This window comes from Heterocephalus glaber, unplaced genomic scaffold (genome assembly GCF_053883595.1).
Source record: "Heterocephalus glaber isolate CG9 unplaced genomic scaffold, H.glaber_assembly_v1.0 deba00001550, whole genome shotgun sequence".
Classification (NCBI taxonomy): domain Eukaryota; kingdom Metazoa; phylum Chordata; class Mammalia; order Rodentia; family Bathyergidae; genus Heterocephalus; species Heterocephalus glaber.
In genome coordinates this window covers 15,766,230-15,793,200 of record NW_028258343.1, presented here as the reverse complement: position 1 = coordinate 15,793,200, position 26,971 = coordinate 15,766,230, and the positions used below count along the sequence as shown (strand labels likewise).

The 26,971-nt window shown below is 34.5% G+C and overlaps 1 protein-coding gene across 10 annotated transcripts in view; it reads left to right on the top strand.

The window, feature by feature from the left end:
• The window catches only part of Lama2 (laminin subunit alpha 2), a 586,947-nt gene that overhangs the window by 219,449 nt on the left and 340,527 nt on the right, over positions 1-26,971 (top strand). For all 10 annotated transcript variants that reach the window (XM_087190273.1, XM_087190276.1, XM_087190275.1 and 7 more), the window contains 5 exons: positions 2,303-2,482; positions 6,560-6,649; positions 8,071-8,188; positions 14,070-14,248; positions 23,592-23,691. In XM_087190273.1, coding sequence (XP_087046399.1) covers positions 2,303-2,482; positions 6,560-6,649; positions 8,071-8,188; positions 14,070-14,248; positions 23,592-23,691 — 667 coding nt within the window. The remainder of the gene's footprint in view (positions 1-2,302; positions 2,483-6,559; positions 6,650-8,070; positions 8,189-14,069; positions 14,249-23,591; positions 23,692-26,971) is intronic.

The window sequence follows — 26,971 nt, the reverse complement described above, 5'->3', positions numbered from 1 at the left end:
TTCTGAATCTATTCTTTGTAGCATCAGAATTAGTTTCTCATCTCAGAATTTGCTATATTCCTCTAGTGACTGAAGTAGTTTATTGGCTGTCAGTTTGTAAAAGGCTCACTAGGATTATCTAAATGCAAGATGATGGGAATGGAAATGCACACAATCACCTCTCTTGTCAAAAAATGTAATTGACACATGTGCTATGTCTTCTTGCAAAAGTGGATGAAAATTCCAAAAAGTGACCTCAACTCATAGCTCCTCAGTGCAAGCACACACTGTCCTGCAGCTGAACATCTGCTCTATCACAGAGCTCCCACTTCTAATAGTCCTGACTCTTCAGCCCTCTGCTCACATGTGCATAGCTGGGTCTCTGTGTGTACTTTCAGTTCAAAACCTACCTCTGAATATTTTGATTTGGTTAAATTTATTCTATAAGTAATAATTCATTTGTATAGTACAAGAAATGAAAGTACTATTTCCTATCAGTATATGAGAGTTTCCTTATTCTTTTTGTTGGTTGCACAAGATTCATTACATAGATACATAATTTACTTAACTGATCAAACATTGATGGATATTTGTTCATTCTAGCTGTTATGAGACAGCTCCATACACTTCCATCTGAGATCAGGGAACCAGTAATGTGTGGTTGTGTTTTTATGGGGACTGTCTTCCTTAATTGCCTCTTTTTATTAGACCACTAATTCCATTCATGAGATCCCTACTCTCATAACTTACATACCTTCCAGACACCCACTTCCAAATGTATCACATTGGAATTAAGGGTTCGATGTATAAATTTGGGAGAGGGGTATGGAAGCAGTTGGTGCCTTATATATATTGAGTCCATATGTAATACAATGCCAATATTATTTTATATCTATAGTATAATTCACAGGAATACAATTGCCAGGTCAAAAATTCCGTGTTTTTCTAATTTTCATAGTTGTTGCTAAATTAATTTCTGTGGTGTTTGTCCCATTTTACCTTCACACCCATATGTGCAAGAGGTATTCTGTAATGCATTCATTGCTGCCATCAGAGAATATTATTAATGTTCATGAGTATTTCAAAATTATAAAAGGGAATAAACTTATCAGCATGCTCCTAATCAATATCTGTCTCATTATGAGTTTCAATATTTTGTCAATAGTTTACAAGCCATTTATTTATATTTCTGTTTCTTTCAGTAGAGCCTCTTTATCATTTTGTTCATTTAGATGTTATGTTGTTGGTATTTTTCCTCATTGATTTATGAGAATTCTTTATGTATAGAGACATACTTCCTTTATTTATTACAGGGTTCTTTTGATTTTATCGAGCAGTTAATCCTTCATTAAAATTCTTTTTTCTTGAGATATCCCTATGAGTATTTGTTAGCTCCATGTTCCTCTGGAGGGAAGTTCCTTGGCATTATCTCCATTTTTACATGAAAAATGATCTGATTAGATTCTGTATTTTTCTGATACTAAATTACTTTCCTAAACAATTCACCATTCAGTCCAAGCTTAATCTGTTTTCTTACAATATATTTTTTCATAGAGTGTGTCATGGCTTTGGTAAATTTTTGTCTTCATGGTCTATCAACTACTAAAAAATAAATGAATCACAAAAAGAAAAAAAATATTGAAATTGCCTACTGTAAGCATAGGTTTGTGTGGTTTTCCTCCAAATCTATTAATCTTTGCTCCTTATATTTTAATAGAAATGTACTTAGATATATAGATATAGAGATAGGTAGAGATATAATAAGATGATTTCAAATTCAGAATAACTTTAAGATTCCTGTTTCTATCAAATATTTTGTAACTTTTGCTTCTCACTACATGTCAGATTGTTAAGTCATTCAGGGCACAATAATTTTCTGAAAGAGAATAATTGATTTAAGAATTTATGGATGTTTTAGAAAGGGCAAGATGACGCAGTGCATGGAACAGAGGAACATAGGCGATTGTAGGACACAGGGTAGAGGGTGGGGATGCAGCTCAGTGGAAGAATACATGCCCAGAGCCCCTGTACTGGTTCATTAATTAAAATAAAGAAAAGAGCTGTCTGCTTTTTTTTTTTTTTTTTTTTTTAAATAGTGTATAGAGAACATCTAAGACATATGCAAATGAATTGCATACCTACATGTTAAATGGATCCTGAAATACCTCAACCACTCCACTGTTTTAGGGAGTAAACATGACTAGATGCCTTCAATGGGAGAACAGGAACTTACTTTTATTTTCTAAGAAAAAGAGAACAAAACCAGATATTTAATTTTGGTAAACTTTTAAATTCTGTTAAAACTATTTTCTGTGTTGGATAGATTCACATTTCTTTGATCAATGGGAGACCGAGTGCTGACGACCCTTCTCCTGAATTGCTGGAGTTCACCTCTGCCCGGTACATTCGTCTGAGACTTCAGAGGATCCGCACCTTGAATGCTGACCTGATGATGTTTGCTCACAAAGATCCAAGAGAAATTGACCCCATTGTCACAAGAAGAGTAAGTTATGATGAATCATAATCGAACTTATGAATGCTATGGCATCTATCTTTTTAATTATCTGTTAAGGAACCTACAAAGAAATCTCAGTGATTTGTTGGCATGGTAATTATGGAAAATTCAAAAATTCAATAGACTTTCCTTTGTTCAAATATTAGCTCTGCCACTTACTAAGTGTACACTTAATACACATTTTATTTATCAAGTTTTTAAATATTCTTTTACTTTAATTTCCTCTTTTGTAAAAAATAATATCTAACTCATAATGCTTTTTAAGGTTAGTTTTCATCAATTTAGGTGATCTGTACTATTATTATAATTGGTGCTGGGGAGAAATTACTAAAAGTCAAAGCTTTAAAAATTCTGGGCCACAGCCCACACAAAGAAATTCATTTTATATCATGACCCAGTACACACAAACATACACACACAGGGATATGTCTTAAACTTGAATGTGTGTAGAATCAGCTGATGTTCTTGTGGAAATATAGATTTTGATTCAGTAGGTCTAGGGTGGAGCTGAGAATGTGCAATTCTAGAAAGTTCTAGAAAGTTCTCAAATGTCAATGTTGCTGGCCTATGGGCCATTTTGTCTCATCAAATATTTTTGTTCTATGGTCCAGCAATGAATCATGAGCCATAGTTTATGAAAGTACTGCTGTAGAGAAAAAAGAAATGATTCTACGTACTGTTTGATTTTCTTTTAAAAATAAAGTAATATTATGTACTACCTACAAAGCTACTACAACTTATGGAATTAAGTAGAATTATTTATTATAGTAAAAGTTTACACTGTACTTCTGTTGATTATTTTGCAGAATGCAAAGCAATGTATTTTCCAGCAAGATTTACTTTTGGGTTCTTATTTTTTCTGAAAAATCTTAAATAATTTAACATTCTTTAATGTCCCCTTAACGTGTTGAATCTGGGTTAGAAGAGATTTTCTCCCCAAAAGGGTTCCATTTTTGATCTCTTTTAATCACTCTTAGAGATCCAGTTATAAATTCTAATAGTTCATGGTCTCCTGCGTCAGCACTAGCTGATTGTGAATAATAAAATCAGTTACTCTTTTCCTTTGGTAACGTGTAATTGCTGTGCTTTTGATATGAAGGATTGGCATTATAAGGAGCATTCTCTCCAGTCAGTTTTCCGTCACTTCAGAACTATGAGAATATCACAATACACAGTAAATGATTGTAGCAGTGCCCCCAGATGTTTCAATAGCGTATTGATCTTGGCACTTCTTAGCACTGTGGATCTATGTTCCTTGTGATGCCTCATTGTTTGTGAGTTTTTTAAAATAACTAAATGAAACTATAAATGTAGTTGTGTATCTGAACCAAGATGTTCTTTTTTTCAGATTCCTAAATTTCTATTTCCATTTCTTTCTTTCTTTCGGATTTGTTTTTCCTTGCTGAGTAGCAAAAGACTTATTTTTCACCTTCCTATACTTAAAAAAAGTATGAACATGGTGTTTTACTGATCTACATTATGGACTTTTAGCTGAAAAGTTTTTCTATACATACAATATCCTTGTTCAGTTTTATTGTAAACTGACTTACTGTAAGGTGTACTGTTGATGAGCTTTCCAGTGTGTGTTTAATACAAGTGATAAAATAAAACTTAAAAGTTTTTTATTTTTAAGACTAAGGAGAAAGATCATAAGCTTGAGCCTAGCCTAGGCAACTTAGCAATACCTGATCTCAATTTGAAAATTTAAAAAAGGGCCGGAGGTATAATTCAGGGAAGACACTGTGTTCAATCCCCAGATTGAAAAAAAATAGAAAAAACTCACAAAAGATTAAAGCGTCTTTCGTACAGATCTTTGACCAATGGAGCTAACAGAAGTGCTGCCTTCTAGCGTTAAAGTAAAATTTATAGATTTATAACATTGATGACCAGCTAGATTGCCTTGAATGATAATTGTGCTTCTTCTTGTCTACCCCATACCCATTCATTGGTTTATATTATCTCTTTTATGTAAAGCTATATGACTAAGACAGTATGTATTACCAAGAGATTCAATTCAGCCATAAATCCATAAGGCAAATCCATGCCCACAAGGTGTCTGCTATATTACTAAAAGCATAAGTTATGAAAGAGAATTAAAGAGAGGACACCATTGGATAAAGCACTTAGTTCTGCAAGGACTCTACTAAGCTTCTAACCTCTGCCACCAACTACCAAATCTCTATCACAGGCCCTGAACAATGAGTATTCTTCCCATGCTTCCCTCCTCCCGACATAACTGCTCCACACCTAACCTCTCCGTCATCACAAAACAACATTTAATGTTTTAATTATCCACTTGCAACATATGTCAGATAGTTTTCTGCCTTGTGTTTTCCATTCCAAACGTGAAACAACTTTACCTTGTATTATATTTCAACTTACTGTCAATTGCCTTATGTAGAAGGAATCATTATTTTATAGCAATATTTAGATTTTTCATATTTAAAAAAAATTATCTTTAACTCTAATAGTGGCATGGCTTAAGATAAACAGCAAGGAAGACTAAATAATATTGAAGTGAAATTTATTCATTGTTGAAAGTATATCTATCAGGGTAAAAAAATCAATGAAAATAAATTAGTGTTCCTTTTATCATCTTTTGCAGAAGGCAGAGGGAGAGTTAGGGTACACATCTATTATTTATAACTGTATTGTGCATGAGCCTTTAAAATACAGTACAAGCTAACATGTAAATATGATCTTTGAAAGTATTCAAGTTCAATAAACACTGCATACAAATTTAAATACATAAAAATAGAATATTGAATTTCTGGTCTTCTTCATGATTCTAAAGCAAAGAATTTTACATTTATATGTAAAATCAATTTCCAGTTTTAAAGGCATCCTCAGATATAACTGTGCCAGCATTTTGAGCACATATATCCATTACTATCTATATTATTAAACAATGAAGCTAAGTGCAAAGGAGAGTTTCACATTACTCAGATTTCCTAGAAGGATCCATTTGTTCAAAGTCTAGGTATATGAAGATAGTGTAAGAAAAATATTTTCAAAAGATACTGTATATAAATAATGAATGAGAAAGAGATGTAGAAGGAGGAGAGGAAGACAGAAGAAAAGAAAAAGGAGGACCAGGAACTGAGATTTTTTTCAACATACTTATTGTTCCTAAATCTGATTTTTTTTGTGTGTATAGTTGGGATAATAGAACCATACTTTATTAAGAGTGTTCTTTAGATATCATATAATAGTGCAAAGGGCTCTGACAATGATTAAATCTTATACACATATTAATTAAAATTTTAATATTAATCCACCTCTCTAATAGCAATAATCTTTAAAAATAGCATATAGATTAAAATATTAGGAACATATCCTTGTATTAGCTTCAGACAGGAAGGTAATTGAGGAAATTTTTTTGTTTTGTTTTGTTTTTTGGTACCGGGGATTGAACTCGGGTCCTTGCGCTTGTGCAGCTGGTGACGAAACCACTGAGCTAAATCCCCAGCCCGGTAATTGAGGATTTTAACATAATTATTAAAAAAAGCAAGTATTCTGAAGTTCAAACTTTCAGTGTTTTATCCAAACTTTCAAACCTTGAATAAAAACTTGTTAATAGCACGATTCCCATAAATTTATTGTTTCTTTTTCAAATCCATCCAGTAAAATCGCCTGGTTAATAACATATGAGTATTGAAGTTCCTCTTACCATAATTACAGAGATTTTCTTTCAAGAAACTATGTCTAATGGCTTTTATGAAAAATTATTGTCCTTAGCCTCAGATTAAAGACAAAACCAAACCAAACCAAAACAAAAACTATTGTTAGCAATGGGTACTCGAGCATGGCTTTTGTGTCACCTGTCAGGAAGTAATGTCTACAATGCCCACCTAACACAAATTGGAAGCATTCTTCCCTGAGACTATGACTGCAAAGCTAGGGTTGCTTTATCCATTTTGTGAGCCCTAGCTTATCCTCAAGAACCACAAACATGCTTCCAATGAAGCCTGAGAGCAAAAACTAAAATTGTAACTGAATATCTCTTTTGTTACTTTCACCTTGCAGCCATCCTAATAGGATTTCTCTCTGAATTGCTTTTTGCAGTATTACTACTCTGTCAAGGATATTTCGGTTGGAGGGATGTGCATCTGCTATGGTCATGCCAGGGCTTGTCCGCTTGATCCAGCCACAAATGTATGTATATTTATAGGATGCTTAGGGGAAATGCAGTGCTGAACTGTAAAATGTTTCACAAAAAAGGTTTGCTGACAGGGAACCCTGTGAATGGGTGTTGGTTCCCCACTTAGACAGTGTAAGAGAAAGCCATGCCAGGGTGAAATGGAGCTGGCAGTTAAGATGATAAACTTTGAAGTCAGCCATCACAGTATCAGAAAACAGAGTAGTTTTTTTTTTTTCCCCCCAAAAAAAGATTCCTAACTCGTATCTATTTTGAAGCCTGTCTTGCTCTGACAGCCTCCTGGATGATTTAGCTTTAGAGAATGTCTGCCATCAGTCAACCTGTCCATTTCTTTTAAAAACTTTAATAAAAAAATTAATGCAAATAAATGAAACATGGATATGGAGGTAAATCTATAAATGGCCATGGAATAGGAGGCTGAGGCAAAAAGGAGAGGAGCAGAAGAGAGGATTCCAGAGAGTATCCTCCCAGGGCAGAAAATGCTGGAATGCTTTTGATAGAATTTTTCATTCATAAAAGTGTATAAGGTGCACATAATCCACAGAAGATGAATGAGCATCTATTTTTCTTGTCACAAATAAACTGGTGAAATTCAAAACTATCTGCCATGCAGTGTATGGAAGAAATATATTAAATAGGAAGATGGATGAATGATAGCAGGATCATGCTTGGTATTTCTGTTTTTGTTTTTCCTCTACCAAAACTATACCACAAACGATGTCAGCCTCAGAGGCAGATTTCTAGGTAATGGATTATAGACTGTTATCTCCTAGGGTGATTTCAAAGCCCCAGCATATTTTCCTGGCGAGGTGGTGGTGCTGCTTGCTGCGTGCCCTGTGTTCGCTATCGGGGGCAGTGGTGGACAGTGTTCCCCAAGCTGTGAGAGTCGGCTGGGCAGCCTTCCTTGGAAGGACATTTGCATGTGGTAAATTGAGACTACTCAGAGCTCACACACACACTGGGGGTTTAATCCTGGAGACGCTGGATTTCTGTTCTTCCTATGCCCTTGAGAGGCACAGTTGGGCGAATCCAGTCTCCTCTTTGCCGCATCCAAAAATGTTAGCAGCACTCAAGGAATGCCTTAAAATAAACACATCTGTCCCAGAAAATCTGCAGGCCCCAGGGATCAGAGCAGGAGAATTCAGTCTTCAAGGCCACTTCCCATTAGGCCTCTTCCTTTCTTCCAAACATAAACCCAGTGATTCCAGCACAAGCCTGGACCACCCGAAGCTAACGTTGATCAAAGGGACCCATCCCAAGGCAGGCGCCCTATGCTGCCCAGTCTGAGAGGAATTTTACATTGCAGTGCACATCGCAGAAGTTTTCTCTTTCCTCGGTACTACTTTTCAAAGAGACATCCACTTTCCCTGAAATTCTAATCAATGCTCAAAGTGTGCTCCCCCCTTTCTCTGGGTAGAAATCGCGCTGTGAGTGTGAACATAACACGTGCGGTGACACCTGTGACCAGTGCTGCCCAGGGTTCCATCAGACACCATGGAGAGCTGGGACCGTCCTGACAAGAACGGAATGCGAAGGTACACTCTAGGGAGCCCACAGAGCCGACACTGTACTCGTGCTGGGACACAGGGGTACAAACACGTGGTGACTGCAGGGAAGCTCCTGTTTCTAATTTGTACGTTTATTTCATCCAGTGCAGGAGCTGGTAAATTCTTTACTCTGTTCTCTTAGCCACTTACTTCTCCAAGAGTTTTGTTTTATTACTTGGAAATATTCGCCATACCTCTGGATTTACCATTGTGTGAGGATTATGGGAAACATGTAAAACCATACTGCACACTTATTGCTTTTAGGGTGAACCCTTATAGCATAATATATACACAGACCAATGGAATTGTAAATAAACCTGGGTTGTACAAACTAGCCTTCTAAGCAGGCATACTGGTGAAATGGTTCCCAAACATGTATTTGCTTCAGCTCATTTGAGGTCTACCCTCTTCAGCTCTATTTTCTACCCCTTTTCCTGAATACTTACCACCTAAAAAAGGGAGGAAAATCAGGGTGAAATTCATTCCTCAGGATTCAATAGTTATATTTCCTAGAGGTGACATTTGGAGGCAGTAGTTGTGAATGGTGTAAGAGTTTTGTCACCTTTTGGTGACAAAGGCAAGAGATACAATTCATGAAAATATGAATATTTATTTGTATAAATCTGACATAAATATTTATGGGCACCATATGATGTTTTGATACATGTACATATCTTGAAATGTTTCAATTAGGGTAAGCATATCTGTCTCCTCAAACATTCATCATTTCTTTGTGGTGAAAACATCCAAAATCTTATAGCTTCTTCAAAATATACAGTATGTTATTATTTTCTATAATCACCCTACTGTTCCACAAAATGTCAGTACTTATTTCCTCTAAGTATACATCAGTACCCACTGCAAAATGTTTCCTCATCTCTTCCTTCCACATACACCTCCCACTGTCTTGTGCCTCTATTCTACACTCATCTTCCGGAAGATCAACTTTTTTAGATTCCACACATCAGGGAATTATGTGATATTTGTCTTTCTGGTCCTGTCCTATTTCACTTACTGTAATGTTATCCACTTCCATCATGTTATCACAAATGGACGGTTTCATCATTTCAATGACTTAACAATATTCCATATTTTCCTGATGTGTTCTTCAGTTGATTCCATATATTGGCTGTTGTGAACAGTGCTGAAATAAACATGGGGGTGTCCGTGTCTGCTTGTCATACTGATTAATGATAGATGAATATATCTTTAAAATATAGTTTCTGAGTAGCAACCATCTAGAGCTACTCATTAAAACTACACTAGTGATAATCATTAGCATGACCTTGCAATACAGTTACTGGACAGTGACCCCCAAGAAATATACCACTAATGAAAAATAATAAAATGACTGGCTATGCAAATGTGTCAGTATGTACTCATTTATAATTTATCACTTAGAAGTCAAGTGAATGTAGTTTTTCTAAAGGAAATACCTAGGAAGTGAAGTAGCTGAAATTACAGCCTAATACTGCCCAACTGGGCCAACATGGAAACAGGGATGCTTGAGAAACTTATGTTTCTGGAGATTTTCCCAAGCTACACAAAGACCTTAGAGCAGACTTGGGCTAGACTATAAACCCAAACTGCCATGAAGCCCAATTAAACTGAATTTTAATCATGATATTTTGGTAAATAAACCCTAATCATATAGTTTCATTTTAACAGGCTTTAAGGATTCCAAAACAGGTTGTGGATTTCTTAAACTAATCTCAATACTATATATTCATTCAATGCATAATAATGCAGCTCATATTTATCATACATCACTTGTTAGACCTGATAGGTCTTCAAGACTATTGAATCATAGTATACTTTAACTGTAAAATTTTCTCCAGCCATAAAGTATGTTTCTTTCTCAGTTTAAGATGCTACATGAGCTATCAGCTTCGGCACTTACATCATTTGCCTTTTGATTTGTGCCTGCCTTTGTGTAAAGCTATTTTTGAACTGGACATTTTTCATAATCAGTGGGACATATCCAGAGACACGGACCACTCTGAATGGCCACCCACCATCTCGAGTTTTCTTCAACTACGCCAGCCTCAAACCAGTGAATACTTTTGGTTTTCCAAAACTTCTCCGATCCATTCCTGCAGATGACTTTATATGAAATTCCACACAGGAATACTTCCTCCCAAATGCCTTTAAATGTGTCCCCCTTTTATGGAATATCAACAATCACAAGTGAGAGAGCTTTTGAGGGTCGAGATTCTTTCGGTTGCCTCCTACACCATAGCACATGGAATTACATGTTATGCGCATTTGCAAAATCTTTTACTGCCCACCCCTGGTGTATCTAGGTCTAAACAAATGCACAAAAGAAGGGCTGATCAACTTTTTGGCAAGAGAGGAAGAGTAACACAAAGCAAAAGATTTTCCTTTAAATCTTTTAAATATTGGCATTACAGAACAATTTTTCCTATTTTTTGTAGAGTAGAAGGGAGATTGTGTTTCCAAACTGAAAAAGAAACATTTTAAAAACCCAGAAATTAAAGATGGGCATCTAAGCCATAAAATGCTACATAAACACTGTAGTTTTGGCAATCCGTGTATTTCTAAAAGCAAAAAGTTTTTCTTTTCCAACTTGAATTGCACCACCTAGGAAAATTCTGCTGTGACATGATAAATCCCTCTATAAAATGGATGATCACCTTCTAATTCATTTGGATTTAATTTGGATTTTCATCTAACTAGTTTATTTAAGGCAAGATACAAGTATATCTCTAAAGAGCACTGAATATTCATGCCATGGCTAAGCCTTTACTTAAAGAATGGTTTCCTAGCTCGTGTCTCAGACAGTCTGAAATAGCAAGTTGCTGATGCCAAAGCAGAAAATGGCTCTGTGTCAGCAGGTCCTATCCTTATTCTATGCTGCTGTGGATTGAGAGCTGGCGGGGGCAGCTGATAGACCAACCAGGACTGCAGTGTCCAGGGTCCTTGCTGCAGGAATATCCAGAACCCTATTTCCCAGCCACCAGTATTTTGCCTGCATAACACAAGGCAACGACAATTCTAAATAGTGTCAGAATAAGTCTGTATCACACTACATTCCCCTCTATGTATACTGGCAGCAAGAACCTTCATTTTTTGGAATGCATTTCTAAAAGAGGATGTTTAAGTATTCTTGGGTATAATCCTCCAGCTATGAAGCTATTTATAATGTGTACAGATTCGTACTTATTACTGTGTGTTCCCTAAAATAAAGTTTGAAACTCCACTAACGTAGTAAAAATATCATGTTCTAAATCGAGTCAACAAACTGGGGAAAATATTTGCAACAAATATGGCAAGGGGTTCATATCCTTCTGTATTAGAAGATCTCATATATCAATTAGAAAAATCCTATAAACCTGTTTAAAATGAGCAAAGGTCAAATTTTTTTCTGAGAAAAAAAAATAACTTTTACAACCTAACCAAGAAACGATTACCCTCATATTTGGAAAAATATCAATTAAAATTTATCAAAGTATGTGTTCACCTACTCAACAAATACTTGAATGTTTAATGCTATTCAAAGTATTGACAAAATACAATATCGCCGAGGCTATTGTTGTGCCCAGATTGCGAAGTCCCAAAGACCACCAGGAGGCCGTTTCCGATGTAAGCACACGAGGGTCGTTTATTCAAGCTTAAGCAGGGACTCTCAATTGTCACCAACACAGTGGATCGAGATTGAGAGCCCCGAGTTCCAAATTCGCAGGGTTTTTATTACAATTACAACAAGCTTTGGTCATTAGCAGCCATATGATTGGTTAACATTTAGCAAGTATGAAGTGTAGAATTTTGATTTGCTAGGCTCATTGGGGGTTGAAGGGAATTACGTATAGGTTTTTACAAGAAGAATGGGGACAAAGGTTAGTGGTCTACTGTCACGTATTGATGGTCAGCAGACATCCTGACTAATGGCCACGACCACCCTGTGTGGACAGTCAGCACGTTAACAGATTGTCCTATAGATAGTGGGCCCGGGACATTTGTTTCTAGGGCAAACAGATGGCTGAGTAATAAATTTAGGAATCCTGAGTTGTGGATTACGTCCTTTGTCCCAGTTCAAGCACTAATTTGAGAGAACAAAGGAGACTGCTTCATTTTGGACAAAATGGAGTCATTCTGGTCCCACATTCACAAAATGGAGTCACTTTTGGTCTCACACTATAAGGAAATGTTGTCATCACATCATCTGTGGAGAGAGTGATTTAACACAGTATTTCTGGATGGAAAATTTCAAACCACTAAAATTTAAATTTATATGCTAATTGGCCAGAAGTTCCACTTCCATAAATTTTACCTTTGCATGCTACACAAGTCGTATTATCATCTGTATCATTCAATCCATTCTACTTCTGTTATTTATTGAGATATTTCCTTTGTTTATAGCATTGTCCTAAGTATTTTGCCTTTGCAAAACAACTGTAAGGATGAATAATAACACATCTTTAACACTTGAATCTCCAGCGTCACACAGCTGACAAACAGGAAGCAGGTGAACATCACACGCAACACCCCAGCCCTCTACCTCGAGTACTCCCACCATCTGTGCAGGGTTCTCTCTGCAGAGAAACCTGGAAACTGCAACCGTCCATCACAGGGACTTGGCGGGGCGCACCATTCCAGTAGCTCCCCATGTAGCCTTTGGGGGATGCTTATGCTAATACGGAGATCACAGCACAATTTGCTGTTTGCAAATACAGTGGTTCTGCACCGTATATAAACGCCGCCCTTAAGAAATAAGAAAGAATAGGACTGGATGCGCATGCGCACACACTCACACAGAAATCAGTGTAAGGACAAGTAACAGACTCAACATTTTGGATAGGAAGGATTCTCTGTATGAGCATCTGTCTATAGTTCCTGCTCTAATGTAAATGTCCCCTATTTTTTGAAGTCTTTTCTGGGAAAAGTGATTTTTTACTGTCTTTAAATTCCTATAATGTAAAGTGAAAAAGACAAGCAGGATAAAGATGAGGACAAATCAATTGAGAACTTACTGATAAGGCATTATTATGCTAATGATCTGACATGCATTATCTCACTTGATGCCTGTAACTATCCCTATCTGGTGATTACTAGTGACTACCTCATGTTTTATTTGGAAACTGAGTCTTAGTGAAATTAAAATGTTCCTTCCACCACATGACTGCTAATAAGAGGAGAGGACAGCAACATCCAGTACAGGGAGCTGCTCTCATTTTGTCCTGATAACTGGACACCTACCTTGTATTTCACTCACCAGGAAAAATGTAAAGGTTAGGAGTGCAGATTCTGGAAACTGACTTCACCTCTTTATTTCCGATGCTGATGAGGTTCTCTTTGATGAGTTACTACACTTCTCTTTGGCTCAGGTGCCTAAAATAAGAAAAGTAGTTTATTTCAATTATAATCAGTCATAAGCAGTAGAACAATTGGAAACAATTAGAAGAGAGTCTGCCACATTAAACAAGAAGATTTTGGTTGTTATAGTTTAGTTGTTAGAAGAGAAGAATGACACTCTACAAGTTCATTTTTACCTATAGAATCCAGCACAGAGATTCACATATGGTGATTATTCATTGCAGACTACCTGGTTGTCAGTCATTCAGGGCTATTTTTCAATAATTTATTATGTGCCACAATAGGACATTGTGTGCTGAACCATAAGAAGTTGCACATTTATATGTAAAATATCAGTAAAATATTGGCAATTTCAATTTCAATTTATGTTTAATTATCTCATTTCATTAAAAGTCTGAATTAATTAACATCCAATAAATCCAAATACTCTCTAAATACATATATTTGTATATATCCTAAATGTATAACAGAAAATAATTTTAAACATTTGAAACCTGAAATTAATGTTTACTAATGTATTTGTTTCCTAATGTAGCATGTAATTGCCATGGAAAAGCTGAGGAATGCTATTATGATGAAAATGTTGCCAGAAGAAATCTGAGCTTGAATATACATGGAAAGTACATCGGAGGGGGTGTGTGTATTAACTGCTCTCAGAACACTGCTGGGATCAATTGTGAGACTTGTGTTGACGGCTTCTTCAGACCCAAAGGGGTAAAGTCTACTTTCCTGTCATAAAGTCTTAGTTTTGTTTTTTCATATGCAAAAGATGTGCAGAAAAATAATTTGTGTAGCTTCTCTAAAATGTTGAGCTTCAAATTCTAGGAGGAGACTAGGAACTTTTCATAATTAAAATGATAAAAATCTTTAAGAATGTGATACAAAACATCCTGATTACTCCAGAAAATTCCACTGGGAGTCACTCCCGTCAGTCCCCACCCCCAGAAAACTAGGACATGGATTCATTTTAGCTTTTAGTTAACTTCAGAGAAATGAATTTAAGTGGTTTACAACTAGTTTGTGTCTTCACCCTTTTGTTTATAATGTTTTAAGATTTATTCATGTTGTGTATATTGTTAAAGTAGTTCTATTTAAAAATTATGAGAAATATTCTGCATGACTACACAAAATTTAATCCTTTCACCCATTGATGTATATTTGGGTTGTTTCCAGGTTTTGGTTTGCTGCTACAAATAACCTTATACAAGTCTTTTTATGTCATTTAAAAATTTACCTTGTGCAGAAAACCTAGGACTGAAATGATTGTCTCAAAGGACAGATATACATTTAACTCTACCAGCAACTGCTGAAAAATTTACCAAGTTACTAATAATATTTTACATGTTCACCAAAAATGTCTGATTTTTAAATGTGTTCCAGTTGTTTCATATCACCAATAACATTTGAGGTTGATGACCTTTTTCAATATTAGACATTCTAATGGTCATGGAGTGGCATTATGACACAAATTCTCATCTTATGTACTTCTTAGCCATTGCTGTTATCTTTGCTCATGAAGTATCTATTAAAGTCAAGATATTATTCTTTATTTTAGAAACTTCTTAATTCTACCTTTTAGAAAAAATTTTCAGTAAATCTTTGTGTATGGTGTGCAATAATGATGAGATTTTGACAGGTGTTTAAATCAGTTGTTGCAGCAGCATGTAATGTGATCATGTTACAGAGATCAGTTTCTTCAATCTCGATTCATTGTCTCTGCTCATCTTTTGCTAGTGCCATACTATCTTGATTATATTAGCTTTAATAAACTTAGAGATAAGTAATGTAACTGGACTAGCATTACGTTTCATTTTGAACATTGTTTTGTTTATTGTAGGTTTTTTGCATTTCCATATTACAGAAAATATTACTTCAGATTGTTGTTTGGAATCAATGTACAAATATGGAGAAAATTAACAGCATCAGAATATTGAATCGTTTAATCAATAAACAATATTTTCTCTATCTATATCTTCTATAATTATTCCTAATATTTTTGCAATAGAGAGCTTGTATCTTGGTTAAATTTAATTTTCAGTATTTCATTGTGAATTATTTTAATACTATTTAAAAATATTTTTCAATTCTTTCATGCTATTATTAGAAAAAAATTTGAATGCTAACTTTATGTTCTATATTCATCCAAAATTCATTTATTGGTTCTTGTAGTTTTAAACTAGATCCTTTAGAAGTCTACCCATAAACTGATACCTATAAATAAATTCAAGCTTGCTTGCTTGTTTTCTTACAGTATTTATGCCAATGTTAAGTAAAAATGGTGAGAGTGGACATTTTTTATTTTGTTCTCGATCTTAAAAGGAAGCATAATAATTCATCATGAGTTGTGGACTTTTTATGGTTGCCCTTTATAAGATACAGCAACTTCCCTACTATTCCTAGGTTGCTGAGTTTTTATTATAGTTATTGCATTTTGATAAATGTATTTCTGCTCTGCTGAAATAAATATAAGTATTTTCTTCTTATCCCTTAATACAATCAATTTTCATTGATTGATTTATAAAATATTAAATTAGATTTGCATTTGTGGATTCAATTCCACATAATTATGAATATTACCATTTTCATGTATTGGGTGATTTTATTTAGTAAAGAATTCCTGTATCATCATACAGGGATATTGGTGTATAGTCTCATTTTCTTGTAATGTCTTTGTTTCTTTGTGACATACTAATCTCAAAAAATGAGTTTGGGAAATGCTTTCTCTTCCTCTGATTTATAAAATTATCTGTGTAAAATTGGAATTAATTTTTTAAAAAATGTTTCATGCAATTTTAAGATAGAATTCCCTAGTGAAATTATCTGGGCCTCTTGCTTTCTTTGTATAAATAAATTTGATAATGCATTCAATTTTTATTGCATGAAAGGTTTGGTAGGTTTTATATTTTTCATAAGTTAATTTTGATATGTTGTATTTTTAAAAGCCCTTATTTCAACCAACTAGTGAAAATTTTGCCATAATTTAAAAAATTTATTTCCTTAGCATTCTCAAAGTGTAAAGTATCTATATTGAAGTAGCATTCTTAAAGTGCAAAGTATCATCTCCTTAATTCCTAAAATTTTTACATCTCATTTCTTCATCCTTTTTTCTGATCGTTTATGCTTGTAGTTTATCAATTTTCTTAATCTTTTAAAAATATTTGCCTTTTCCTGTATTTACTGATTTCTGCTCTTAAAGTTATATTATTCCTCCAATCTGTTTTTTGTTTAAATGTCTTGTTATTTTACTATATATCAATTTGGTAATTTATCACTTTTAAATCTCTCTTTTATAAGGATTTAAATATACATTTCCTTCTAGTCAGTTTTTTAGTTGCTTGCCATGAATTCAGAAATTCTTTATGTTTTTATGTTCATTAGCACTTATTTAAAATAGTTTGGAATTCCTTTTATGAAATCTTCCTTGTTAATTTCCAAATGTTTAGTCTTTTTTTTTTTTTTTGATATGGGGGATCGAACTCAGGACTTTGCTCTTGCAAGGCAGGCTGCCGCAGCACTGAGCTAAATCCCCGGCTCCAAATAGTCTTCTTAAGTGTCGTATTTTTATTGAGCTCTATATGACTAACTTACAGTATAACATATTGTGTAAAACATCATACTTTGAAGTTTATTGAGATTTAGTTCAAGACTCAGTTCGTGGTCTTTTGGTGATCCAACATGTACATTTGAAGTTGGCCTGAACTGGTTAACTCCCATAAATACAGATTTGTCCAATTACAACTGGATTCCTTTCTTTCCTTTTGTTGTATTTCTTTATGGCTGAGTAGTACTACTCCCTAGTATAAAAAAACACATCTTCTTTATCCATTCATGGGTTGATAGGCATTTGGGCTATTTCCAACATTTGGCTATTACAAACTATGTCACTATAAACATGGGTGCACATATACCACTGTGGTATGATGCTTTTAATTCTTTTTGGGGAGATACCCAGCAGAGGAATAGTGGGGTCAAATGGGACCTCTAGTTTTAGTTCTTTGACGTGTCTCCACACCAGTTTCCACAGTGATTGCACCAGGCTGCACTCTCACCAACAGTGGAGAAGGGTTCCTTTCTCCACAGCTCCAGGTGCACACATATTTAGAATCTTTCATATTTGTGTACTTTTGTATCATATAACTAGAGCTTTTAATAATTATGAAGATCTCTACTTAATCTCAGATAAACTTTTGCTCCTAAAATCTACTTCCTGTCCTAGTGAGAGTTGTAACAGCTTTCTTATGCTAACTCTGTATCTGTCTCAATTTCTTACTTTCAACCTATTGTTATTTTATTGTAAAGCAGACCTCTTATAAATATAAAATAGATGTGTGTTGCTTTTTATCCTGTTGTCTTTTTAAATTGTGTGTTTAGTCTTTACCAGTGATAGCTAACCTTTTAGAGCTTTCAAGGATACCAGCAGTCCAGTGCAGCATGTGTGCCATAGGTTGGCCACCACCGGTCTACATCTATATAATTAATTAATATTATGTTGGGGATTTTGCTATATGTTTTTTCCACATAACATTCTTGTTTTATTCTGTATTCTTTGTGTTAAACAAATGTTTTTCAGTATGTTATTTCTGCTATCATATTTTAGCTATGTCCCCTGGTACTATCTTTTTTTTTAGTTTATGTGTTAGTGATTACAATATACATTCTTAACCACTTTTTATTCAGAGTCACTAATACTTCATGTACAGTTCAAACTGCAATAGTATAGTTCCACCTATATCTACCTGCTGGGTCTGTTTTCACATGTTGTGCATAAACTCCCAGTAAAAACTAGTAATTTTTCTTTGAACTGACCCCCCCAAAAAAAGAAATGCAGAGAAGAAAATGATGATTTTACACTATCTATCTATCTATCTATCTATCTATCTATCTATCTATCTATTCAACCACTTCCAGTAACCTTTATTTATCTTTATATCTATTTCTTTTTTGCTTGAAGATTTCCTTTTAGCATTTTTTTTGTAGCACAGAACTACTGGTGACAAGTTCTCTCAGATTTTTTTAAAATCTAAAAATGTCTTTACTTTCATCATTGAAGAGTATTTTCATTGTAGATAGATTGTAGGTATTTGGATTTTAGCACCATAAAAATGTGCCGCCAGTATTTCATTGATTCTTCAGAGAGCACAGCAATTATCTGTATCTTTGTTTTTCTATGTGTAGAATTTAATGTATCTTTGTCTTAGTCACCTTCTCCTCACTAAGAATACCTCGTCTTCACAAATCATAGGAAGAAAGGTTTATTTCAGCTCACAGCCTATAGAGGCTTCTATAGTGGTCTGGTTCCAAGGCAGGTAGCAGTGCAGAGAGGGTGATAGAGGGACAAGGGAGCAAGAAGCAGAGAGAGATTAAGGGAGGAAGAAGGAGATACATAGACTCTTCCAGGCCATGCTCCAGGGACCACCTCCTCCAAGCAGTCTTTACCTCCTAACATCACATTTAGGTATCAACTCATCAGTGGATGAATCCACTCATAAGTATCACACTTCTGTGATGTTAGATTAGATCATGGATTGTACCTCCCCAAAGCCTCACCTATGGGCTAATAAAGCTTTAGGGGAGCATCTAGATATAAATCATAACAATCTTTAACTCACTAGCTAATTTTAACATATTCTCTTTGTATTTGCCTTTCGGGAGTTGTGCCACTTATTTGAAAACTGCCATTTAGACCTATCTGGCCTATGGCTTATTTGTATATGGTCTGCAAGCTAAACCTTTTTTTTTTTTTTGGCATTTGTAAAGGTTTGTTAGAAGAAGAATGTGAAGAGAGGGAAAAAGATAAGGGTAGAAGGGGATGAAGAGAAAGAGACCTTATATGACTTACAAAACCACATTTCACTATTTGTCTCTGCAAAATGTATTCTAACCTCAGTTAAACTCTGTTATGTTTATGTTTGATTTCTTTGTGATTATCTTGCTCAATTCACTGAGCTTCATGGAGCAATAAATTGAGAGTTAATTCCACATTTAGGAAATTTTAGGTTCTAGCTCCTGAAAAATACTTTTCAACCCATGTTTTCACTTTTCCTTCTAGTGGTCCACCTACATGCATATCATGTTCCTTGACTGTGCCTGATAGGTTAATGAGACCGTGCTGTTATTTTGAAAAGAATTTTCTTTCTCTGTTCTTTATACTTGATGACTTATCTGCTATACATCATTAGTTTGAAGAGTTTTCTTCTTGTCATTTATAATCTGACATTAAACACAGCCAGAGAATTTTTAAATTGAGATACAAGGGTTGATCAAAAAATATAGTGTGTGTTTAGAAGTAAACAAAGTTCTTACAGTAAAAGATACTCTGCTCTTAACTGCCCTCAAAATACTTCCCCTCACTTCAAACACAACTATCCCATTGTTCTCATCACTTTCTGAGGAAGTTCTGGAAGTGGGCTTCAGTGAGTGTCTTTACACCGTGCGGGAAAAAAACAAAGGTGATGCAGGTGCCACGTGACATCCAATAAAAAGGCAGGCTACAAAAACATTGTGTTGTGTCCTCACATACCTTATTCACTGGATCTAGCACCATAAGATGTCAGGGTTTTCCCCAAATTCAAAATGACCATTAGAAGTAAAAGTTCTGAATTGATTCAAGACCGAGGCAGCCATTATGGTGCACCTAAAGACACCCAGGAAAGAGGACTTCCAGAACTGCTCTAGAAAGTGGTAAGAATGATGGGATAAATGTATTTGAAGCAGGTGGCGGTGGGGGGAGGGGAGTGTTGAGGTAGATTAATGGCAATGTGTCATTAACTGTAATAAGTTTTTAAAATGTAGCATTCACTCTATTTTCCCCATCATACCTTATATGTACATTTGACTATCAGGCATTATATTTCTTATAGTTTCTGTTTGTCTGCTAAAATATTTATGCATTCACTCATTATAAACATTTGTTTTCTTTATGTTTCGGATATATTTGCAATACATGCAATTAACACTTCAAAGTATATTTTTTTCAATACCTGGGTCATCCTAGGATCTACTTTTATTGACTTCTTTTTATTATATAAGTATCTCTTTTTATTTGTTTACTTGTGTCTTTTAATTTATTTTTGTTATAGTGAAGATTAAACTTGAAGGTGCTGCACCACTGAACTACATCCCCTGCCCCTTTTTTTGTTAAATTTTGAGACAGGGCCTAGCTAAGTTTCTCAGGCAGTACTTGAACTTGGAATTTTTCTGCTTGGCCTGCCCTGGCTGTTAGGATGTAATTATTGTTTTTCAGGACATTCTGGATAATGCAATGGACCCTTGACTCACAAACTCGATGGTTCCCAAGGGCTGGTTGTAACTAAGTCATTACAGCTGAGATCTGGATGTTTACCGGGGTACACACTATAGGTAACAAGAGGCAGATGAATCTTCCATCAACTTAATTAACCCAAGGTGTCCGTACGTCAGGCCAGTCATAAACTGAGGGTCCACTGTCCAGTGTGGAGCTCCTACATTCTGTTATCTTCCTGTGGAGGTTTTGAGTTGTGTTCTAATTAGTAAGCTTACTGAGTGACACTGGAAACTTGTGAAGGTTTTCTTTTATATTTGTTAGAACACACAGAAAGCTTGGGGTATTTATTTAACATTTCCAGCTTGGTTGATTGAAACTCCAATTTCTGTTTATTTTATCATCTGAAAATTTTGCTCAGCCTATTCAGCTTTCCAGAATTGCTTTTCCCTGGATTCCTTGGTGTCTCTTGGGCACTTATTCAACAATGGATTGTTAAGTGTTTGACAGGTACATTTAGGAAGAATTTGGTTTTGCCCCTCTCTCAGGATAGATATTCTTTGGTGTATTTTTTTTTTTTTATTTTCAAACATCACATTCTTCTAGTTTCTGCCTGATTTTCATTATTCACACAGGTCTTCAGATAATTTAATTTTTATGTCTTGTCCAGGATTTGTAATTTATCATTGTCATCTGATGATGTATTATTCTCATACAAGACACAATACTAAATCAGACCTGGAAGCTTGATTAAGTTTTTATTACAAGTCAAGTAATTAAGTGAATCTGCATGAGATTTTGGTGTTTTGATACTTGTAAAAATACTCTTGCTAAATTAAATTTTTTATATGCAATATTGCAAGCACTTAATATTGGGATGAAGTCCATAAAGCTATGAAAAGAAAGTTTTGTGTACTGGAACATAACTTATTTCTATGATGGTTTTAAAATTGTTTTCTCAAAAATTGATTTTACATTTATGCACTAAATATATAAATTTGATACATGTTAGTATTTTATATATGAAATATATATATATACAGTGATTATTTAGAGGCTTGACTTATAATCTGAGTTATTTTGATAAAATTAAAAATGAGTGTAGACATATTTGTAGAATCTCATAGACCAGCTTTCTTGATGAGCTGTCTAATTCAAGCAGATTTTTCCAATGACTACAGATGTGATAGTGGATAGAAGGTCTTGGCTTACTGAAGCTCATCATTCAGATTGTAAGTCATATTTCTAAAAGTCAAATTTTTATACAAAACAACATTTTTGTAGTATGCCACAGTTTTTTTTTAACGTCCTCGTGTTTTCTCTGAGTAGAAGGCCTTTCTTCTCCAAATTCTACTCTCAAATTGCTACTCATATTTGAAGCTCTAGTAAAAATGTTAAGCTTCCTTCAAAACACTGCTTGATTTCCTTGTGTTGTAATATTTCTTCATCCCATAAGGCTCTGACGGTGTGTCTGTTTCAACACTTAGCATATTCTCTTTAGTCATTGTCTTTCAGATCTTAATCCTGTAAGTTTAAGGCAAGGACCAGGCCTCCAATTAATGAAGTGATAATCCTTACTTCATAATGGAGAAATGAATGTGTTTAAACAAGTGATGACTTTGAAACTGCTGTATGAACTTATTTAATCCATATTCAATTAGATATGTAAACAACTCTAGTTTTAACGCCTTCAATTGTACCAGCTAACAAGTTTCCACTTGTAAATTAAACTTATGTATATTTATGTATGTACATGTGTGTCCATATGTATATATGGATACACATATATATGTGTATATATATATGGATACACATATATATGTATATATGTTTGTACACTATATTCAGCACCGTTTCAGTATTTCCTGGACAACTAATTTATTTTGGTTCTTTTCCTACTCCATCTGGAAAACACATGTAGTATGTACATCATATGAGCATAGTGTAAGTTTGTTTAAAATAAAACAGTAAAAGCTACTAGTTATGTTATGTCTTTAATATATGCCAGGAGTCTAATGAGATGCTTTTTGTATTATTCCTTTTAATAATTTACAGAACACTTTTGTATTTGTTTTTATTAACCTCCTATTACAAGGAAGTAAATAAATTGCACAATACCACTTAGTTCTTAAGTGCCTATCCTGGGATATGAGTTCAAGTTTTCCAAATTACACAGTTTTCATTGTTGCCTCTCTGGTTATACAGCCTCTTAGAAAACCAAGTTTTTAATTTAAATATTTAATAGTATTTTAGTACACCAAACACAGATTTCTATTTAAATAATCATATCATGATCAATGTGAAAGAATTTCTTAAAAATAAATTGGGCAGAAACTTTACATTGCTAATTTTGAGCTATGTTGTAATAAAAAGCAAAACAACCAGGAAGACACTTTATGGAATATAATTAGACTATACAAACAAATATTATCATTATTTCCTTGTTATAATAATAATACTCTGGTGAAAAAAGACAGATGCATCCTTAAATGTGAAGAGATTCAAAGCTTTTTATGGTCAATTTCTTCTAAAACTGCAGCAAAGGCTAGAAAAAGATGAAACTCACATGGCAAAATCTTGATAGTTGTCGAATCTAGGTAGCATATATTAAAAGTTTATTGTGCCATCTTCTTTACTCTGTGTATATATTGAGAAAGTTGGATTTTAGAATTTCCAAACATGTATTAAAGGTAACATTTTATGATTTTCTCAAAATAATTTATACTATAAAACTAATTTATCCTTAAAATTTGCCGAATTGAAAAATTTTGGTGTTTTTATTACGTTTGACTGAAAGCTTTTTAATATTTCTGTTAGGTATCACCAAATTATCCAAGACCATGCCAGCCTTGTCACTGCGATCCACTTGGTTCCTTAAGTGAAATCTGTGTCAAGGATGAGAAATACGCTCGCCGAGGTGAGGACGGCCTCTAGGGCCCAAATCTGTCTTTATAGCAGGGTGCACTCCAAGAACCAGGTTTTTATTCTCTTAGTAATTAATTTTACACTTAATTAGATTGCTTTAAAAGCAAGAGGAGTGTAATCATTTGTGTATGTACATGTGTCGGTGTGTGTATACAGTCTTGTCACTTACTGGTAGGAATAAGTTCTGAAAGATGTGTCATTAGGTGATTTTGTTGTTGTTTGAATGCCATAATGTACATACACAAAGTAATACTTCATTGGATGATACAATATTTCTTTCTTTTTTTTTTTTTTTTTTTTGGTACTGGGGATCAAACTCGGGACCTTGCACTTGCAAGGCAGGAGGCAGACCCACTGAGCTAAATCCCCAGCCCGGGTGATGCAATCTTATAAGAACATTGTCATATATGATGTCTGTCATTGAAACCAACATGATGCTATGCATGACTGTGTGAATGTATCTGTAAAGAGGGGGTGGCAATCACAAATCTGTAGGTCTACAAACTTTTTATCTTATTTATTTATTCAATTGTTTTGAAGCTTCTGTGAGTTCTAGTGTAAAGTGGCAGCATTCATTGAAGGGTGTGTGTGTTCCAATGGGAAGCAAATACAGAGCACATCTTGAGATGTAAGCAATAAATTAGAGAGTTAGAAGTGTGCCTAAGGGACTAAAAATATAACAGTCATGAGTTAAAGAGGAGAAGGAGGCTGGCATTAATTTAAGCTAAATACTTTGTGTAATGGAATTCATAATGACCTCCAAACATTAAGAAATCCAATGCCAATGTAACTCCTTGCTATAAATTTTTGGGAGCTACTTGAAAAGCAGTTACTTGCCAAGTTCAAGTAGGAAATTCATAACATGTATCTGAAACCGTTTCTTTCTGTATCGGAGTGAATCCTTCTCTTCTTTGGAAAGACTAAAATAAACCATAACTACAATATAGGCTTTTCCCCTAAGACTTTCTCCTTTGGCATAGTTTAGCTGGCCTGCTTTCTTTATGAAACTATAGTATTATCAATTTAAGCATAATATGCAACCTTAAATCTTGAAAGATTAAAATCTGATGTGTTTTACTACACAAATGATGCATTGCTGTCTTAGTCACTTTCTTGTCAATGGGACATAATATCTTACATTCCAAATTAAAAGAGGAGAGGTCTGTTTTGGCTGGCATTTTTCGTCCATTCTCTGCTGGCTCCAAGGCAGGACAGCACGGCGGAGGGGCATAGCAGAGGACAAGCCACTTATATTGTGGCACCCGGGAAGCAGAGAGAGAAGGGAGTAGACACGGAGGAGGTGGATCCTTCGGGGGCACATCCTCACTGCGTGACCGCCTTCTTCCCCCCAGACCCTGTCTCACAAGCCCCCACCTCTAAGTCCATAGGGTGTTGGGAGGACATTCTCCATCTAAACCATAACTACTACTGGGTCATTTTTCATTTTAAGCCCCTTCCTTTTTTGGTAATAACTAAGTCACAGGGATAATTTCATTTATATTTCAGTTATGTTGATGTCCTCTTTTAAAATAAGTACATCATTACAAAGCTATACAAATAGAAATGCAAAAGCCAAGTATATAATTCAGTGGCAATGCAGCAGATATACTAGTGTTAACATTTTTGTACATATTTGTCATAATGCATAGAGAATTTTTGACATTGCTCCTTTTTATTTTACATGCTAAGTTTTCTTCCAATCTCTTAAAAATCTTCCCTGAAATCTGATTCTAGCACCTAAATAATACATCAGAGTATGTTTGTACCTATCTACCAATTCAACTGTATATTAAACATTAAATTTTTTCTAATATTTGTTTATTTAGCTAATGCTTCAATTAAGACCTTTGTATACAAGTATTTTTATTGCCATAAAGTAATATGTAGTAAAATAAATGTTTAACAAGGAAAGGGATAACATACTCAGCTATGGCATCTTCTTCAACTTTTTTCTTTCCTGTCTTCTTTCAATTTAACTGCAGTGAACCATTTTTCCTACTCAGTTCCTGAGAATTATCTCCAAACTCTGAATGTTCTTATCAGTGTTTCTGTCATCAAAATATTTTCATATTGATTTCATCTTGAAAGAAAGAAAAATGTTCCATTCATATTCCCTTCCTTCTCTCCACCATCCCAACATTTCTTTTATGTATCTCTCCTATGATACCTTCATCATGTTAAAAAGAAAGCTTAAATTCCTATCTCATAATCCATTAAGTTTAGGCCTTTCCTCTTGAGACTTAATATGTAAGATAACAAGAATACCATCTTTACCCTTCCCAGCCTTTTGCAATTGTCACTCACATATTTATCTTTTCAAAGATATAAACAGGAATGTTTAGATTAAAAATTAATTCTTACCATTTTAAAATTGAAATCCAATCAACATTGTAGTATAATTAGATTCACATTATACAATAGAGACCTGAGTTGTGAAATTGAATACATACTTGTAATGCATTTAACCTTCCTGCATAGTCTGAGCTGTTGATCTCTTTAGGAAAAAATCTAACACGTGGCTTAATGGTCTGAACTACTTAATCAAATTGCATAAACAAACAGTAGACGTTATATATATATCCCAGTGTCTTATTGGCAATGATTGGAGGAAATATAAACATATTTCTTTTGTGAATTTTGTTTCCTTTATTTTCTTTCAGTGTGAGATAGACTTTTTTCCTCCTTAGATTTGTAGGAGCTCTTTAAAGATTAAAAATAATAAGAGGGGCTGGGGACACAGCTCCGTGGTAGAGTGCTTACCTAGTATGTGCAAAGCCCTGGGTTCTATCCTTAGAAGTACAAAATACACAACACAACAAAACAAACACTCAACACTTGTTATAAACACACTTGTTATAACACACTTGGTATAAACAATTTCTGGATTTGCTTTGTGTCTCACTATTGTGGAAAGAATTTCTAACATGTAGAATTGAAATGTTTTTATATAATCAACCCTTAAAATTCAGATAATCTTCTTTACTTATTATAATGACACTAAGTATGATCATTATGTACTTTAACATTCCTCTATTGGATTTCTTACATGCTTTTAAAATCCAAAAACTCTTATCTATCCAAAGATTAGACTAATGTGTTTTTTGGTTCATTTGCATGATTTCACTTAATAACAATTTATGAATGCATCTGAAATTTATTTTGACATGTTTATAAGGAGAATTTCTATCTATATTTTATTTTCAAATAATGTCTTTTTATTCACTGACAATATTATGTCTACAAACATAGTTTGTTTTTACCATATATGTTTG